Source organism: Entelurus aequoreus, linkage group LG01 (assembly GCF_033978785.1).
Source record: "Entelurus aequoreus isolate RoL-2023_Sb linkage group LG01, RoL_Eaeq_v1.1, whole genome shotgun sequence".
Classification (NCBI taxonomy): Eukaryota; Metazoa; Chordata; class Actinopteri; order Syngnathiformes; family Syngnathidae; genus Entelurus; species Entelurus aequoreus.
Window position 1 is genome coordinate 1770585 of NC_084731.1, and position 19527 is coordinate 1790111.

Genomic DNA, 19527 nt, shown 5'->3' on the forward strand with positions numbered 1-19527 from the left:
AGTGAAGCATGTTCCTGTCACATGCAGTGAAATCAAACATAAATTAGAGATTATTTTAATAATTAGATGAGTTGCTCACAAATACAGGCACATATATTTTGTTAAACATTTCAATGACAAATTTGCGGCATGCAGTCCCGTGCTTTAAAAATGATTTTTAAAATAACAAGACAGCTGCTGCATTGGTGTGTAAGGTCACAGCCGGTGACTAGAAGTGGAACATAGACGCCCCCTACTGTTCACAGGAAGACAATACAGCCCACTCTGGTTCAGTTGCAGCGTTACACGATGGCCACAGCAAACACACTGACCACACAGTACATGGTGCGGCTTTCCCACCTCACGGTGCAACTCCCTGTAGAAACACGTGCTTATTAGAAATGCATGAATGGTTTAAGCAGCATGTCTGATTCTCCTCAAGTACCGTCCATGCTCGTGTCCCAGTAGCAGGAGTTTGCTGTGTGGAGCCCGGCACCAGTTTTCTGCATCAGGGCGCACGTCACTACACACCAGTGGGCAAATACAAAAGTAAACCATTGAATTCAGTACAGCCTGCAAGGAAGTATCAAGCAGGATCACACTGCAAAAAGTCAGTGGTCAAAAACAAGAAAAAAAATACAAAAATGAGGGGTATTTTATATGAACTAAGCAAAATTATCTGCCAATAGAACAAGAAAATTCGGCTTGTCAAGGCTTTCCAAAACAAGTAAAATTAGCTAACCTCAATGAACCCAAAAACACCTTCAAATAAGTATATTCTCACTAATAACAAGTGCACTTTTCTTGGTAGAAAAAAAAAAAGAAACCTCTTTGCTCAATATGTTGAAAAATATTCTTGAATTAAGTAAATGCTAGTGCCATTATCTTGACATAATGATATGCGCTCGGCATTACATTTCTTGAAACCAGCAAACTTATACTAAAAACTAATTTATTGTTCTTAATGGAAAGGCAACAAGGCAAGCGCTTGTTACTCTCGGGGTCTCCTAGCCGCTCAGGCAAATCATACGGTCTAAAAATGCATTTTTCCATCGATAACATGACATCATCGCGCCAATAAGTCAGTCAATAAGTGCTAGGGCTGCAACTAACGATTAATTTGATCATCGATTAATCTGTCGATTGTTACTTCGATTAATCGATTAATAATCGGATGAAAGAGACAAACTACATTTCTATCCTTTCCAGTATTTTATTGAAAAAAACAGCATACTGGCACCATACTTATTTTGATTATTGTTTCTCAGCTGTTTGTAAATGTTGCAGTTTATAAATAAAGGTTTATTAAAAAAAAAAAATTCTTTTTTTTTTTTAAAAAGCCTCTGCGCATGCGCATACCATAGATCCAACGAATCGATGACTAAATTAATCGAGAACTAGTTTTATAATCGATTTTAATCGATTTAATTGATTAGTTGTTGCAGCCCTAATTAGTGCACATACAGTATATACAGCCCGGTCAAATTGTTTTTTTATTGTAATTTTGAAGAATTTATCTGAATGTGCATGAACTATTTCTGTTCAAAATTGTTAGAAATGTCACATGTTAAATGTTTAAATATTAACTGTCAGTTTACTGTACTGTGCCAACTGTACTACTATATGAGTACCTATTTTCTATTGTTCCATTGGAAATAAAACCGCAAAGTCCATTTGGCTGTCATCTTTTTTAATTATGAGACACAATTGTGTCAAAATCATGATTTTTGTTTTTCATGCTTGAAGTAAGAAATGATTACTTTAAAAAAGTAGTTTTCTACTTGTGAGTGTTGATGACACAGCTTTGCAACACTTGATATTCTAGTTTCAAGCATGTTTTACTCAATATACACTACCGTTCAAAAGTTTGGGGTCACATTAAAATGTCCTTATTTTTCAATGAAGATAACTTTAAACTAGTCTTAACTTGAAAGAAATACACTCTATACATTGCTAATGTGCTAAATGACTATTCTAGCTGCAAATGTCTGCTTTTTGGTGCAATATCTACATAGGTGTATAGAGGCCCATTTCCAGCAACTATCACTCCAGTGTTCTAATGGTACAATGTGTTTGCTCATTGGCTCAGAAGGCTAATTGATGATTAGAAAACCCTTGTGCAATCATGTTCACACATCTGAAAACACTTTAGCTCGTTACAGAAGCTACAAAACTGACCTTCCTTTGAGCAGATTGAGTTACTGGAGCATCACATTTGTGGGGTCAATTAAACGCTCAAAATGGCCAGAAAAAGAGAACTTTCATCTGAAACTCCACAGTCTATTCTTGTTCTTAGAAATGAAGGCTATTCCACTAAATTGTTTGGGTGACCCCAAACTTTTGAACGGTAGTGTAGCTCATCAAATCTCAGCAACAAGCTGTAATATCTTACTGAGATCATTTAGGAGCAAAACACTTAAAACAAGTAAAACACTCTAACATAAAATCTGCTTAGTGAGAAGAATGATCTTATCAGACAGAAAATAAGCAAATATCACCCTTATTTGAGATATTTCATCTTACTCAGATTTCACTTTTTGCAGTGCATTCAAGTATTACAGTTTAGCAGTACGCCCCACGTTTTCTAGGATTTGCTTTTAGACTGAATTTGTCATCATATTTCCCCCAGTTTTCATACACCAGCCACATTTTACAATTATGAATTAGTCCACTTGTTGGTGACCTTCATTGGGTATGACTGCAAAATAACAACATGGGAGCAGAGAAAGGTGAGAAACATTATTGAATTCAAGAAACAAATGGTGGCAAAGTATGATGGTGGCACTCGTGACTATGTTTACTCTGCACGCCAAAGTGGACCAAAAATCAGATTTTTTTCTAGATGACAGATTATAAGTAAAATGTGATCTTTATCAGACGCCAGGATAGACGCGCACACATACTTTTAAGTTTAAAGAGTTTCTTGAAGTGGATCATATTAGTACATTGTTTGATTGCTTTGCTTAATCCATTCCATCATTTAATTCCACATACTGATATACTGAAGGTCTTAAGTGTTGTACGTGCATACAAATGTTTTAAATTACATTTTTCTCTAAGGTTATATTTCTCCTCTTTTTTTGAGAAGAATTGTTGTATATTCTTGACTAGCAGGTTATAATTTGCTTTGTGCATAATTTTAGCTGTTTGCAAATTCACTATGTCGTGGAATTTCAGTATTTTTGATTCAATAAATAAAGGATTCGTATGTTCTCTATATCCAACATGATGTATTATTATAACTGATCTTTTTTGTAACACAGTTAATGAATGAAGTGTACTTTTGTAGTTATTTCCCATATTTCTACACAATAGGTCAGGGGCCGTACTTATCAAGCTTCTTAGAGTGCCATTTTACACTTAAGTCCTGTGAATTTGCGAAATTTAGTCCTACTCTCAAACTTAAGAATAAAAGCTTTTTATCAACGTTCTTAAGTCTAAGAATCACTCCTACTCTCCACGATATTTAAGAGACCTTCAGAGGTGTCTTAAGTGGTTAGGAGTTGCCAGCAGGGGATGGCACTGAGGCGAGAGAGACGTGCGCGAACATTCAGGGAACGGAACAATGTTTTGGTTTTTTTTGATGCAAGCAGCTGATCAAACGGTATCGTTTAGACAGAGCGGATATTATTTTTGTCACAGATTTAATACTTTTCGATTCCTTGTTGATTTCTGCATGTGTCTGCAGTGGGCTAGTATATATAGAGCCACCCACACCACTTTCAAATTAGTTGCCTAATTAATGAATTGGAAAGAAAATGTTATGACAGTAGCGTATGTGCGTGGCCGTGAGGTGAGTGACGTCAGTGAGTGTGTGGGCGAGAGAAGAGAGGGAGCGGTAGCGTGAGTGCCGGCGGGGACTAGTTTGTTTTGTATTATTTTGTAGTTTATTGTCAAAATATACACTCCCATTGTCCACTTAAATATTTCCAAGATATTTCTTTATTCTTAGACAAGGGATTCCCTTCCGTGATTGGTCATTTCTATGGACACAGAAATGACGTCACCTAAAATTGCGTTTACGGCACATAGTAATGTCGTAATTCAGCTCTGAGTGTGACACTTAAGATTCAGTCCTACACTTCGCTGAAAGTGTGAGTAAGACGCTTGATAACTAACTTTTAAGTGCAGCTTTCAGCCAAGAATTTATTTACTCTTAAGTCAACTCTTAGCAGACTTCTTAGGAGTCATTCTAAGAAGCTTGATAAGTACAGATATGTAACACTAGTGAGCAGTAGAGAATATGAAGTGTTTTTTGGTCCAGAACATGTTTTGCTTTATTCATTATTGACGTGTTTCTTGCTACTTCATGTTGTATATTTTTATATGAGACTTCCAGTTCATTTTATTATCAATCATTATACCTAGAAATTTGGGTTAATTTACTCTTTTAATTTCTATTCCGTCTATTTGTATTTGTGTTTGACTGTCCCTTCTACTGTTACTGAATAGTATTATTTTAGTTTTACTGAGGTTTAAGGATAGTCTGTTTTTGTCAAACCATCTTTTTAATATGTTCATTTTTTCTGCTATTATTTGTATTATCTTCTGTGTGTTCTCTCCTGAACAAAACACAGTTGTATCGTCCGCGAATAATACTAACTTAAAATTAGGGATGTCCGATAATGGCTTTTTGCCGATATCCGATATTCCGATATTGTCCAACTCTTTAATTACTGATACTGATATCAACCGATACCGATATCAAACGATACATGCAGTCGTGGAATTAACACATTATTATGCCTAATTTGGACAACCATGTATGGTGAAGATAAGGTACTTTTTAAAAAAAAAAAAAAAAATAACTAAATTAAAAACATTTTCTTGAATAAAAAAGAAAGTAAAACAATATAAAAACAGTTACATAGAAACTAGTAATTAATGAAAATGAGTAAAATTAACTGTTGAAGGTTAGTACTATTAGTGGAGCAGCAGCACGCACAATCATGTGTGCTTACGGACTGTATCCCTTGCAGACTGTATTGATATATATTGATATATAATGTAGGAACCAGAATATTGATAACAGAAAGAAATGGGGGGAGGGAGTTTTTTTGGGTTGGTGCACTAATTGTAAGTGTATCTTGTGTTTTTTATGTTGATTTAATAAAAAATTAAAATTAAAATTAAAAAAAAAAAAACGATACAGATAATTAAAAAAAACGATGCCGATAATTTCCGATATTACATTTTAACGCATTTATCGGCCATCCCTACTTAAAATCTATTGTACCTTTACAAATGTCATTTATATAAAGATTGAACAATTTTTGTCCCAGTATTGATCCCCGAGGTACGCCACAGGATATATTTAGCTTTACATATTGTTTCCTGTTGGTTAAGTAGCTTCTAATCCAAGACCCGACCCTCTGATGCCACAGCGTTCTAATGTTTTGATAAATTGTGTCAAATGCTTTAGTTAGATCCATAAACACTGCTGCTGCACATTGTTTACCGTCTATTGCATTGGTCATTTCTTCTATTATTAAAATTAAAGCTAACGAAGTTGAAATATTAGTTCGGTATCCATATTGATTCTCAGCGAGTATTCTATACTTGTTCTTGAAACTCTCCAATCTGGTATTGAACCGTTTTTCCAATGAGTTTAGAAAAGTGTGGAAGTAAAGAAACAGGTCTATAATTTGTAATTTGGTGTTTGTTTCGAGTCTTGTGAATTGGTACAACTTTAGCTATTTTCATTTTGTTTGGGACTTTGCCTGTTTGAAATGCTAGGTTGCTAATATACATTAATGGTCCTGAGATCTCTTTAATAACTTTTTTTATTGTTTTCATATCAATTCCATTACAATCGTTTGAAGTCTTGGATTAGCATTTTGTCACGATTTCAACCATTTTATCTGGTGTCCCTTTCGTAAGGAACATTGAGTAGGGATTTCTATCTATGGTGTCTTTGATGTCCTCAGTTGAAACTCCAATGGAATTCGGAGGACTGGGTCCTGATGTGGCCCAAATCTGATCCAAAAAGATCAGATTTGAAGAACATTGGAGCGTTTAGACTGGCAAAAAATATTTGATCTGTGTCACTTGAGGGCAAAAAAATGTGATTTGGTGTGGGGTGTGGTAAATAGGGTCTGTGTGTCTCTCCCTCTCCACTTATCACTGTCTTGGCCAACAAGAGTTACACTTGAAATGCTCATTTAGCAATTGTATTCGTTATTCATTTTGCACTATTTTTTCCCTGTGGAACTATTATTATGCTCTATAAAATGTGTTTTGTGTTCATAGTTGTAAGTATTAGGAAAAGATTAATTCAATGTTATTATTTGTTACGGGAAAAATTGTGGTGGTTTTCATCTGACCTTTTGGAAGGGTTTACGGCTGAGAACGCAGGTACCAAGGTATTCATAATCAAACATACCAATGAACTTGTACTGTCTCCCCAGTTTCACCAGCTGTGTGAGGCAGCGCTCAACTATAGCCGAGGTCCATTTATTCACCAGATTTTGGTTGTAGTCGTCGCCACCCACTACATTCTCGATACACTGAAAGAAAAACACACACACACACACACACACACACACACACACACACACACACACACACACACACACACACACACACACACAAGTCACATGACAGCATCATGTAAGAGTCACAGGGTACATTTCACCACAGGCTTTGCACAAAGTCCCAACACTCAATTCATTATTCCATCATCTGTGGACTTTTAACCCATCTTTATGCTACCTTTAACACAATCTATAGCCCCGGTAATTACCTCTCATATATACAGTGAGCTCCAGAGGACCATAATATTTACATAGTTTTGTATTTCACTATTGTTTCTTTTGTTAATATCAGAGTCCATTCTGCAAAAAGGTCATCCCTAGAGGCACACATCTTATGGACAGGGACCCACAGTTAAAATACACATCATCATATAATATACAAAATACAATACAATACATTTCAACATCTATCCACCAAATACCCATTTACAATTTCATTTATAAATAAAATAAAAAAGGAATCTTTAAATCCACCAATTCAGTCTCAATATTCTATTATTGAAATGTGATTAAAAGGTTGCTTCTTGAAGATCTGCGATAATCTCATCATACATACAGAGGTCTAGACCAAAATTATGCGAGTTATGTAAATTCCTCAACCATAAGGGGTGTGTTGAAAGTACTAAGCATAACGTCGCAAATTTTTTTTTAGCTTAAAACGCTTTTTAAAAATGTTTGAAGAATTTGATTCTTTTATAAAGCTATCAATCTCATTCCAGCTCACCAAGCCTCTACAGCAGGGGTCACCAACGCGGTGCCCGCGGGCACCAGGTAGCCCGTAAGGACCAGATGAGTAGCCCGCTGGCCTGTTCTAAAAATAGCTCAAATAGCAGCACTTACCCGTGAGCTGCCTCTACTTTTTAAATTTTATTTATTTACTAGCAAGATGGTCTCGCTGTGCTCGACATTTTTAATTCTAAGAGAGACAAAACACAAATAGAATTTGAAAATCCAAGAAAATATTTTAAAGACTTGGTCTTCACTTGTTTAAATAGATTCATTATTTTTTTTACTTTGCTTCTTATAACTTTCAGAAAGACAATTTTAGAGAAAAAATACAACCTTAAAAATGATTTTTAAACACATATACCTTTTTACCTTTTAAATTCCTTCCTCTTCTTTCCTGACAATTTAAATCAATGTTCAAGTAAAAAAAAATTTTTATTGTAAAGAATAATAAATACATTTTTATTTAATTCTTCATTTTAGCTTCTGTTTTTTTGACGAAGAATATTTGTGAAATATTTCTTCAAACTTATCATGATTAAAATGCAAAAAAAATATTCTGGCAAATCTAGAAAATCTGTAGAATCAAATTGAAATCTTATTTCAAAGTCTTTTGAATTTCTTTGAAAATTTTTGTTCTGAAAAATCTAGAAGAAATAATGATTTGTCTTTGTTAGAAATATAGCTTGGTCCAATTTGTTATCAAAGTGCAGATTGGAATTTAACCTATTTAAAACATGTCATCCAAATTCTAAAATTAATCTTAATCAGGAAAAATGACTAATTATGTTCCATAAATTCTTTTTTTAATTTTTTCAAAAAGATTCGAATTAGCTGGTTTTTCTCTTCTTTTTTTCGGTTGAATTTTGAATTTTAAAGAGTCGAAATTGAAGATAAACTATGTTTCAAAATTTAATTGTCATTTTTTTTCGTGTTTTCTCCTCTTTTAAACCGTTCAATTAAGTGTAAATATCATTAATTATTAATAATAACATAGAGTTAAAGGTAAATTGAGCAAATTGGCTATTTCTGGCAATTTATTTTACTGGTAGCCCTTCGCATTAATCAGTACCCAAGAAGTAGCTCTTGGTTTCAAAAAGGTTGGTGACCCCTGCTCTACAGGCTCTACTAAAGCGTGTACACCTTAGATGACCAATTTCCCCTCTTAATAAAGGTTTACTTCTAATGTTATATCTATGAGAAGTAGTGGTCACTGGAATGAGCAGGCAGAGTCTAGAACTCAACCCTACATAGTACAAGCACTGTGCAAGATTGTACCCATAAAAAAGAGGATTTGAGGAAGCATTAAAGTTTGCCCATGATATAACACCTTTGACTTTCTTCTGAAGAATCCTCACTTTTTAAAGATAACTGGGACACGTGTTACACCATATGACATTGAAATAGTTATGTGGTTCTAATAGAGTCCGATACAGAATTAGGAGAGCGTTAAGAGGAAGAAAGTGCCTCAATTTTGAGAGTAGACCGACATATTTAGATAATTTATTCATTAAATATTCAATATGGCTCTTCAAATGTATAAATCCATCTATGTACACACCAATAATATACCAGCAACATGCAATATAGTAGGTTGAAGTTACCTCTTTGACAATATTGTCAGCTTCTTCTGCGTTGAACGAAGCCTGAGGAAAGCAAGACATCAGGTGAATAAAAATAGATGTTTCTGATAGGATCTTACGGATGGCTTTTCTTTACGCACGAGGAAGGAAATAGCCAAAGTAAAACGTCACAAGCTAAACTGATAGAGGAATGTAGCCGGTAGTGGTAGTTATAAGTCAGTGTTGGCAACACTAAATGGTCTCTAGTGTGTGAATGTTGTCTATCTGTGTAGGCCCTGTGATGAGGTGATGACTTGTCCAGGGTGTACACCGCCTTCCGCCCGCATGGAGCTGAGATAGGCTCCAGCACCCCTGCGACCCCGAAAGGGATGTTGGGATATAATCAAGAAAATGAAGGATGTTTAGTATATATATGCTTAGAACAGGCTGTGCAACTTATCATATCCTCTAAGCTTCAGTTGAAACTGGGTCCAAGTTCATGGGTCCTACGCACATTCACTCTTATCGCCCACATTCCGGGCCACTGTTGACGTGGCTTCTTTGCCGAGGTCTGAAGGACAACACCAGACATGAAGTCTGAGTCCAGGAAGGAGAAGGCAGAGGAAGATTCCACGCCTGGAAGCAGACACCTCATTGCATATTCATACATTGTAAGAGCCCGACTGCACCAAATGATAATATAAATACATTTAATAAAGTCAAATACAAATAAGGCAACAAGAGAAGTATCCTACACTTCTCTTTTGTAAAGTAAATCTGAACAGCCGATATGGGCATCTACATCAACTACCGTCATTTCCGGACTATAAGCCGCTACTTTTCCCCCTCGTTCTGGTCCCTGCGGCTTATACAAGGGTGCGGCTTATATACGGCCTGTTCTTCTCCGACACCGACGAAGAGGATTTCGGTGGTTTTAGTACGCAGGAGGAAGACGATGACACAATGATTAAAGACTGACTTTTCATATACCGGTAGGCTGGTTATTTTGATAACGTACAGGCGAGCACTTTGTATTACTTTGCACCGTTGTATTATTTGTACTCTGCACGAATGCTGTTCGCCATGTCAAAGATGTGAAAGTTTGATTGAATGATTGAAAGATTTATTCTTAATAAATGGGACGCTTTGCGTTCCCAAACAGTCATCTCTGTCCCGACAATCCCCTCCGTGGTAGCAGGAACCCCTATATACTACGCTAATTACACATCAAAACCCTGCGGCTTATAGTCGGGTGCGGCTTATATATAGAGCAATCTGTATTTTCCCCTAAATTTAGCTGGTGCGGCTTATAGTCAGGTGCGGCTTATAGTCCGGAAATTACGGTATATATATATTTTGCATTCTATTTTAGTTACTTTATTGAGTTTACAACCGCCTGGCACTGATTTGTACCGTTTTTGTACTTATTTTGATTATTATTATTTCTCGATTGTTTGTAAATGTTGCAGTTTATAAATAAAGGTTTATAAAATTAAATTAAATTAAATAATAAATAAAAACATCTTCTGGCTCCAGATGACACGAATACGTCGACAGGGGAAAGCGGTAGCAAACGGATGGACGGATGGATAATTGACACGTAGAGCAGTGTTGTTCAACCTTTTTTGAGCCAAGGCACATTTTCTGCATTGAAAAAAAGGCGGAGGCACACCACCAGCAGAAAGCATTAAAAAACTAAACTCAGTTGACAGTAAAAAGTCGTCGTCACGATTGTTGGATATGACTTTAAAGCATAACCAAGCATGCATCACTATAGCTCTTGTCTCAAAGTAGGTGTACTGTCACCACCTGTCACATCACACCCTGACTTATTTGGACTTTTTTGCTGTTTTCCTGTTTGTAGTGTTTTACTTCTTGTCTTGCGCTCCTATTTTGGTGGCTTTTTCTCTTTTTTTGGTATTTTCATGTCTTCATTTGAGCGATATTTCCCGCATCTTTCTTTTGGCAATCTCAGTGGCCTAGTGGTTAGAGTGTCCGCCCTGAGATCGGTAGGTTGGAGTTCAAATCCCAGCCGAGTCATACCAAAGACTATAAAAATGGAACCCATAACCTCCCTGCTTGGCACTCAGCAACAAAGGGTTGGAGTTGGGGGTTAAATCACCAAAATGATTCCCGGGCGCGGCGCCGCTGCTGCCCACTGCTCCCCAAGGGGATGGGACAAATGCAGAGGACAAATTTCACCACATCTAGTGTGTGTGTGACAATCATTGGTACTTTAATCTTTAAAGAATATTTCAGTTGTTTTTATCCTTCTTTGTGTGGACATTGTCGATGGTCGTGTCATGTTCGGATGTACTTTGTGGACGCCGTCTTTGCTCCACAGTAAGTCTTTGCTGTCGTCCAGCATTCTGTTTTTGTTTACTTTTGTAGCCAGTTCAGGTTTAGTTTTGTTCTGCATAGCCTTCCCTAAGCTTCAATGCCTTTTCTTAGGGGCACTCACCTTTTGTTTATTTTTGGTTTAAGCATTAGATACCTTTTTACCTGCACACTGCCTCCCGCTGTTTCCGACATCTACAAAGCAATTAGCTACCTGCTGCCACCTACTGATATGGAAGAGTATTACACGGTTACTCTGCCGAGCTCTAGACAGCACCGACACTCAACAACAACACATCATTTGCAGACTATAATTACTGCTTTGCAAAAAATAGGTTTTACCCCAAATAGGTGAAATTAGATCATCTCCCACGGCACACTAGTGTGCCGCGGCACAGTGGTTGAAAAACACTGTGAGTACGGCTTTAATCACAAGAGTGTGTGCATATGACATGATGTAGATTGTAGACAGACGGTGTTGATGGCGAGCTGACACCTAAAATGATGACTTTTTCACGCTGATAGCGAGCTAATACATCAACTTTGATTGCTAGCTACATTAGCTTCAATTATCGAGCAAGCTATTAGCCTTTCCATCGTGAGGGAGAATACAGACAAACACGAACCTCGTTATGATATTCGTCCATCCTGTCCTCTTCGGCAGTTCAAATGTAAGTGAAATAATTCGCTGTTAGGAGAAAAAAAAGAGGATATAAGCTGGGAGAAAAGAAGAGTATTGCAAACAGTCAACGAGACGGCGGTGAAGCAGGACAAATACTCAGTACTGCCATCTAGTGGAGAACATCATTAAGTGTCGTTTCAACCTCCCTTTCACTCTTTACGACACGTATGTCAAGACTCTGCTGTTAAACGAATATAATTTGTATTTACTGGTATTGGTGTTGTCTTCATGTGTCGCCACAGTCAGAGACAAAAGTCTTTAGCGAGCTTGTCGAACATTTACTGAGGCGCAAGTCCCGGTCGGTTTGCGCATGCGTGTTGCCAGTGTCTCGAATCAATAGACATGTTCTAGACGCAGCATTGGCTGCTGTGACGCGAGAAATTGGGCCGCCATCTTGAAGTGGTGATGAGGAGCCGGCGAGCAGCCTAAACTGACAGTTGACAGGTAGAAAACAAAGATGCTAAACTGTATTATGATGATAGTATATCTGATAGTATATATCTGTATCATGAATCAATTTAAGTGGACCCCAAATTAAACAAGTTGAAAAACTTATTCGGGTGTTACCATTTAGTGGTCAATTGTACGGAATATGTACTTCAATGTGCAACCTGCTAATAAAAGTCTCAATCAATCAATCAAAATGACAGTTGACGGGTAGAAAACAAAGATGCTAAACTGACAGTTGACAGGTAGAAAACAAAGATGCTAAACTGACAGTTGACGGGTAGAAAACAAAGATGCTAAACTGACAGTTGACGGGTAGAAAACAAAGATGCTAAACTGACGGTTGACGGGTAGAAAACAAAGATGCTAAACTGACAGTTGACGGGTAGAAAACAAAGATGCTAAACTGACAGTTGACGGGTAGAAAACAAAGATGCTAAACTGACAGTTGACGGGTAGAAAACAAAGATGCTAAACTGACAGTTGACGGGTAGAAAACAAAGATGCTAAACTGACAGTTGACGGGTAGAAAACAAAGATGCTAAACTGACAGTTGACGGGTAGAAAACAAAGATGCTAAACTGACAGTTGACGGGTAGAAAACAAAGATGCTAAACTGACAGTTGACGGGTAGAAAACAAAAATGCTAAACTGACAGTTGACGGGTTGAAAACAAAGATGCTAAACTGACAGTTGACGGGTAGAAAACAAAGATGCTAAACTGACAGTTGACTGGTAGAAAACAAAGATGCTAAACTGACAGTTGACGGGTAGAAAACAAAGATGCTAAACTGACAGTTGACTGGTAGAAAACAAAGATGCTAAACTGACAGTTGACGGGTAGAAAACAAAGATGCTAAACTGACAGTTGACGGGTAGAAAACAAAGATGCTAAACTGACAGTTGACGGGTAGAAAACAAAGATGCTAAACTGACAGTTGACGGGTAGAAAACAAAGATGCTAAACTGACAGTTGACGGGTAGAAATCAAAGATGCTAAACTGACAGTTGACGGGTAGAAATCAAAGATGCTAAACTGACAGTTGACGGGTAGAAAACAAAGATGCTAAACTGACAGTTGACGGGTAGAAAACAAAGATGCTAAACTGACAGTTGACGGGTAGAAAACAAAGATGCTAAACTGACAGTTGACGGGTAGAAAACAAAGATGCTAAACTGACAGTTGACGGGTAGAAAACAAAGATGCTAAACTGACAGTTGACGGGTAGAAAACAAAGATGCTAAACTGACAGTTGACGGGTAGAAAACAAAGATGCTAAACTGACAGTTGACGGGTAGAAAACAAAGATGCTAAACTGGCAGTTGACGGGTAGAAAACAAAGATGCTAAACTGACAGTTGACGGGTAGAAAACAAAGATGCTAAACTGGCAGTTGACGGGTAGAAAACAAAGATGCTAAACTGACAGTTGACAGGTAGAAAACAAAGATGCTAAACTGAAAGTAGACGGGTAGAAAACAAAGATGCTAAACTGACAGTTGACGGGTAGAAAACAAAGATGCTAAACTGGCAGTTGACGGGTAGAAAACAAAGATGCTAAACTGACAGTTGACAGGTAGAAAACAAAGATGCTGAACTGACAGTTGACAGGTAGAAAACAAAGATGCTAAACTGACAGTTGACGGGTAGAAAACAAAGATGCTAAACTGACAGTTGACGGGTAGAAAACAAAGATGCTAAACTGACAGTTGACGGGTAGAAAACAAAGATGCTAAACTGACAGTTGACGGGTAGAAAACAAAGATGCTAAACTGGCAGTTGACGGGTAGAAAACAAAGATGCTAAACTGGCAGTTGACGGGTAGAAAACAAAGATGCTAAACTGACAGTTGACAGGTAGAAAACAAAGATGCTAAACTGACAGTTGACAGGTAGAAAACAAAGATGCTAAACTGACAGTTGACGGGTAGAAAACAAAGATGCTAAACTGACAGTTGACTGGTAGAAAACAAAGATGCTAAACTGACAGTTGACGGGTAGAAAACAAAGATGCTAAACTGACAGTTGACGGGTAGAAAACAAAGATGCTAAACTGACAGTTGACGGGTAGAAAACAAAGATGCTAAACTGACAGTTGACGGGTAGAAAACAAAGATGCTAAACTGACAGTTGACGGGTAGAAATCAAAGATGCTAAACTGACAGTTGACGGGTAGAAATCAAAGATGCTAAACTGACAGTTGACGGGTAGAAAACAAAGATGCTAAACTGACAGTTGACGGGTAGAAAACAAAGATGCTAAACTGACAGTTGACGGGTAGAAAACAAAGATGCTAAACTGACAGTTGACGGGTAGAAAACAAAGATGCTAAACTGACAGTTGACGGGTAGAAAACAAAGATGCTAAACTGGCAGTTGACGGGTAGAAAACAAAGATGCTAAACTGACAGTTGACGGGTAGAAAACAAAGATGCTAAACTGGCAGTTGACGGGTAGAAAACAAAGATGCTAAACTGGCAGTTGACGGGTAGAAAACAAAGATGCTAAACTGACAGTTGACAGGTAGAAAACAAAGATGCTAAACTGACAGTTGACAGGTAGAAAACAAAGATGCTAAACTGACAGTTGACAGGTAGAAAACAAAGATGCTAAACTGACAGTTGACAGGTAGAAAACAAAGATGCTAAATTGACAGTTGACAGGTAGAAAACAAAGATGCTAAACTGACAGTTGACGGGTAGAAAACAAAGATGCTAAACTGACAGTTGACGGGTAGAAAACAAAGATGCTAAACTGGCAGTTGACGGGTAGAAAACAAAGATGCTAAACTGACAGTTGACAGGTAGAAAACAAAGATGCTAAACTGACAGTTGACAGGTAGAAAACAAAGATGCTAAACTGAAAGTAGACGGGTAGAAAACAAAGATGCTAAACTGACAGTTGACGGGTAGAAAACAAAGATGCTAAACTGGCAGTTGACGGGTAGAAAACAAAGATGCTAAACTGACAGTTGACAGGTAGAAAACAAAGATGCTGAACTGACAGTTGACAGGTAGAAAACAAAGATGCTAAACTGACAGTTGACAGGTAGAAAACAAAGATGCTAAACTGACAGTTGACAGGTAGAAAACAAAGATGCTAAACTGACAGTTGACAGGTAGAAAACAAAGATGCTAAACTGACAGTTGACGGGTAGAAAACAAAGATGCTAAACTGACAGTTGACGGGTAGAAAACAAAGATGCTAAACTGACAGTTGACGGGTAGAAAACAAAGATGCTAAACTGACAGTTGACGGGTAGAAAACAAAGATGCTAAACTGACAGTTGACGGGTAGAAAACAAAGATGCTAAACTGGCAGTTGACGGGTAGAAAACAAAGATGCTAAACTGACAGTTGACGGGTAGAAAACAAAGATGCTAAACTGACAGTTGACGGGTAGAAAACAAAGATGCTAAACTGACAGTTGACGGGTAGAAAACAAAGATGCTAAACTGACAGTTGACGGGTAGAAAACAAAAATGCTAAACTGACAGTTGACGGGTTGAAAACAAAGATGCTAAACTGACAGTTGACGGGTAGAAAACAAAGATGCTAAACTGACAGTTGACTGGTAGAAAACAAAGATGCTAAACTGACAGTTGACGGGTAGAAGACAAAGATGCTAAACTGACAGTTGACGGGTAGAAAACAAAGATGCTAAACTGACAGTTGACTGGTAGAAAACAAAGATGCTAAACTGACAGTTGACGGGTAGAAAACAAAGATGCTAAACTGACAGTTGACGGGTAGAAAACAAAGATGCTAAACTGACAGTTGACGGGTAGAAAACAAAGATGCTAAACTGACAGTTGACGGGTAGAAAACAAAGATGCTAAACTGACAGTTGACGGGTAGAAATCAAAGATGCTAAACTGACAGTTGACGGGTAGAAATCAAAGATGCTAAACTGACAGTTGACGGGTAGAAAACAAAGATGCTAAACTGACAGTTGACGGGTAGAAAACAAAGATGCTAAACTGACAGTTGACGGGTAGAAAACAAAGATGCTAAACTGACAGTTGACGGGTAGAAAACAAAGATGCTAAACTGACAGTTGACGGGTAGAAAACAAAGATGCTAAACTGACAGTTGACGGGTAGAAAACAAAGATGCTAAACTGGCAGTTGACGGGTAGAAAACAAAGATGCTAAACTGACAGTTGACGGGTAGAAAACAAAGATGCTAAACTGGCAGTTGACGGGTAGAAAACAAAGATGCTAAACTGACAGTTGACAGGTAGAAAACAAAGATGCTAAACTGAAAGTAGACGGGTAGAAAACAAAGATGCTAAACTGACAGTTGACGGGTAGAAAACAAAGATGCTAAACTGGCAGTTGACGGGTAGAAAACAAAGATGCTAAACTGACAGTTGACAGGTAGAAAACAAAGATGCTGAACTGACAGTTGACAGGTAGAAAACAAAGATGCTAAACTGACAGTTGACGGGTAGAAAACAAAGATGCTAAACTGACAGTTGACGGGTAGAAATCAAAGATGCTAAACTGACAGTTGACGGGTAGAAATCAAAGATGCTAAACTGACAGTTGACGGGTAGAAAACAAAGATGCTAAACTGACAGTTGACGGGTAGAAAACAAAGATGCTAAACTGACAGTTGACGGGTAGAAAACAAAGATGCTAAACTGACAGTTGACGGGTAGAAAACAAAGATGCTAAACTGACAGTTGACGGGTAGAAAACAAAGATGCTAAACTGGCAGTTGACGGGTAGAAAACAAAGATGCTAAACTGACAGTTGACAGGTAGAAAACAAAGATGCTAAACTGAAAGTAGACGGGTAGAAAACAAAGATGCTAAACTGACAGTTGACGGGTAGAAAACAAAGATGCTAAACTGGCAGTTGACGGGTAGAAAACAAAGATGCTAAACTGACAGTTGACAGGTAGAAAACAAAGATGCTGAACTGACAGTTGACAGGTAGAAAACAAAGATGCTAAACTGACAGTTGACAGGTAGAAAACAAAGATGCTAAACTGACAGTTGACAGGTAGAAAACAAAGATGCTAAACTGACAGTTGACGGGTAGAAAACAAAGATGCTAAACTGACAGTTGACGGGTAGAAAACAAAGATGCTAAACTGGCAGTTGACGGGTAGAAAACAAAGATGCTAAACTGGCAGTTGACGGGTAGAAAACAAAGATGCTAAACTGACAGTTGACAGGTAGAAAACAAAGATGCTAAACTGACAGTTGACAGGTAGAAAACAAAGATGCTAAACTGACAGTTGACAGGTAGAAAACAAAGATGCTAAACTGACAGTTGACAGGTAGAAAACAAAGATGCTAAATTGACAGTTGACAGGTAGAAAACAAAGATGCTAAACTGACAGTTGACGGGTAGAAAACAAAGATGCTAAACTGACAGTTGACGGGTAGAAAACAAAGATGCTAAACTGGCAGTTGACGGGTAGAAAACAAAGATGCTAAACTGACAGTTGACAGGTAGAAAACAAAGATGCTAAACTGACAGTTGACAGGTAGAAAACAAAGATGCTAAACTGAAAGTAGACGGGTAGAAAACAAAGATGCTAAACTGACAGTTGACGGGTAGAAAACAAAGATGCTAAACTGGCAGTTGACGGGTAGAAAACAAAGATGCTAAACTGACAGTTGACAGGTAGAAAACAAAGATGCTGAACTGACAGTTGACAGGTAGAAAACAAAGATGCTAAACTGACAGTTGACAGGTAGAAAACAAAGATGCTAAACTGACAGTTGACAGGTAGAAAACAAAGATGCTAAATTGACAGTTGACAGGTAGAAAACAAAGATGCTAAACTGACAGTTGACGGGTAGAAAACAAAGATGCTAAACTGGCAGTTGACGGGTAGAAAACAAAGATGCTAAACTGGCAGTTGACGGGTAGAAAACAAAGATGCTAAACTGACAGTTGACGGGTAGAAAACAAAGATGCTAAACTGACAGTTGACAGGTAGAAAACAAAGATGCTAAACTGACAGTTGACAGGTAGAAAACAAAGATGCTAAACTGACAGTTGACAGGTAGAAAACAAAGATGCTAAATTGACAGTTGACAGGTAGAAAACAAAGATGCTAAACTGACAGTTGACAGGTAGAAAACAAAGATGCTAAACTGACAGTTGACGGGTAGAAAACAAAGATGCTAAACTGACAGTTGACAGGTAGAAAACAAAGATGGCACGAATATAATTTCTTATGGGAATATTTGTCTCACAAAATGAGTTTCACATAATGAGCTCGTCTAGGAATGAAATGAACTTGTATTGCAAAGTACCACTGTGTAATGAGCACTCATTTTGATTTGACCTACATAGAGCTCAATAAAAACAAACCACCTACCTCCGTAAACATCCGTGCCTCTCGACCAAACATCAGGCGGAAGGGGGATTACCTGGTCCATACCTGTACACAGGTGTTATGGGCATACACGATCTCCCTGAGCTTGTCCTCCCACTTCTCCTGTTGGCCCCTGATGGTCTTCCCAATAGCCACTTCAAGGGTTTGGTTCGTCCTCTCATCAAGCCCATTGGTCTGGGGGTGGTATGCTGACCAAACCCCATGTTCAATGCCCAACTCCTTGAAAGCTACCTCAGCCTATACACGAAAAAGGAGTCTGTTACTTGTGTTTTGAGGAATGTGTGTGTCTGCTAAAAATATGGCCAGTTTAAACGTGCAGTTGTAGAAAAAGAAAGTTACCTCTTTCTTGAATTCAGTGCCCTGGTCAGTGAGGATAACTTCAGGCAAACCATGAGTAAGGAAAATCATCAATCAATCAATGTTTATTTATATAGCCCTAAATCACAAGTGTCTCAAAGGGCTGTACAAGCCACAACGACATCCTCGGTACAGAGCCCACATACGGGCGAGGAAAAACTCACCCCAGTGGGATGTCGGTGAATGACTATGAGAAACCTTGGAGAGGACCGCATATGTGGGTAACCCCCCCCTCTAGGGGAGACCGAAAGCAATGGATGTCGAGTGGGTCTGACATAACATTGTGAAAGTCCAACACATCAGCGAAAGTCCAGTCCACAGCGGGGCCAACAGGAAACCATCCCGAGCGGAGACGGGTCAGCAGCGCAGAGATGTCCCCAACCGATGCACAGGCTAGTGGTCCACCCGGGGTCCCGACTCTGGACAGCCAGCACTTCATCTATGGCCACCGGACCTATGCAACTCCCCCTCGCAAGGGACAGGGGAGAAGAGGAGAGAAGAAAAGAAACGGCAGATCAACTGGTCTAAAAAAGGGGGGTCTATTTAAA

The 19527-nt window shown here is 38.2% G+C and overlaps 1 protein-coding gene across 2 annotated transcripts; it reads right to left on the reverse strand.

Moving 5' to 3' along the window:
• Positions 1–39: 39 nt before the first annotated feature.
• On the reverse strand, positions 40–18746 carry LOC133646793 (dynein light chain Tctex-type 3-like). Of its 2 annotated transcripts, none has more exons than XM_062042578.1 (6): positions 18605–18746; positions 11764–11825; positions 8843–8884; positions 6362–6485; positions 425–502; positions 40–355 (listed from the first exon to the last, which is right to left on the reverse strand). In XM_062042578.1, exons 2-6 carry the CDS (start codon positions 11782–11784, stop codon positions 282–284), a joined length of 339 nt encoding a protein of 112 aa, XP_061898562.1. In that variant the 5' UTR covers positions 11785–11825; positions 18605–18746; the 3' UTR covers positions 40–281. The 2 variants fall into 2 exon arrangements, with proteins under 2 accessions (XP_061898562.1, XP_061898554.1); XM_062042570.1 differs by lacking the exon at positions 18605–18746 and adding an exon at positions 12029–12102.
• Positions 18747–19527: the final 781 nt, after the last annotated feature.

Excerpts from the sequence above, each read along its gene's own strand:
- LOC133646793 (XM_062042578.1), bottom strand. The coding sequence starts at position 11,784 with ATGGACGAATATCATAACGAG. Across the intron at positions 6,486-8,842 it reads CTGACAATATTGTCAAAGAG|TGTATCGAGAATGTAGTGGG; the intron begins GTAACTTCAACC and ends TTTTTCTTTCAG. Across the intron at positions 503-6,361 it reads GAGACAGTACAAGTTCATTG|TGACGTGCGCCCTGATGCAG; the intron begins GTATGTTTGATT and ends ACTGGTGTGTAG.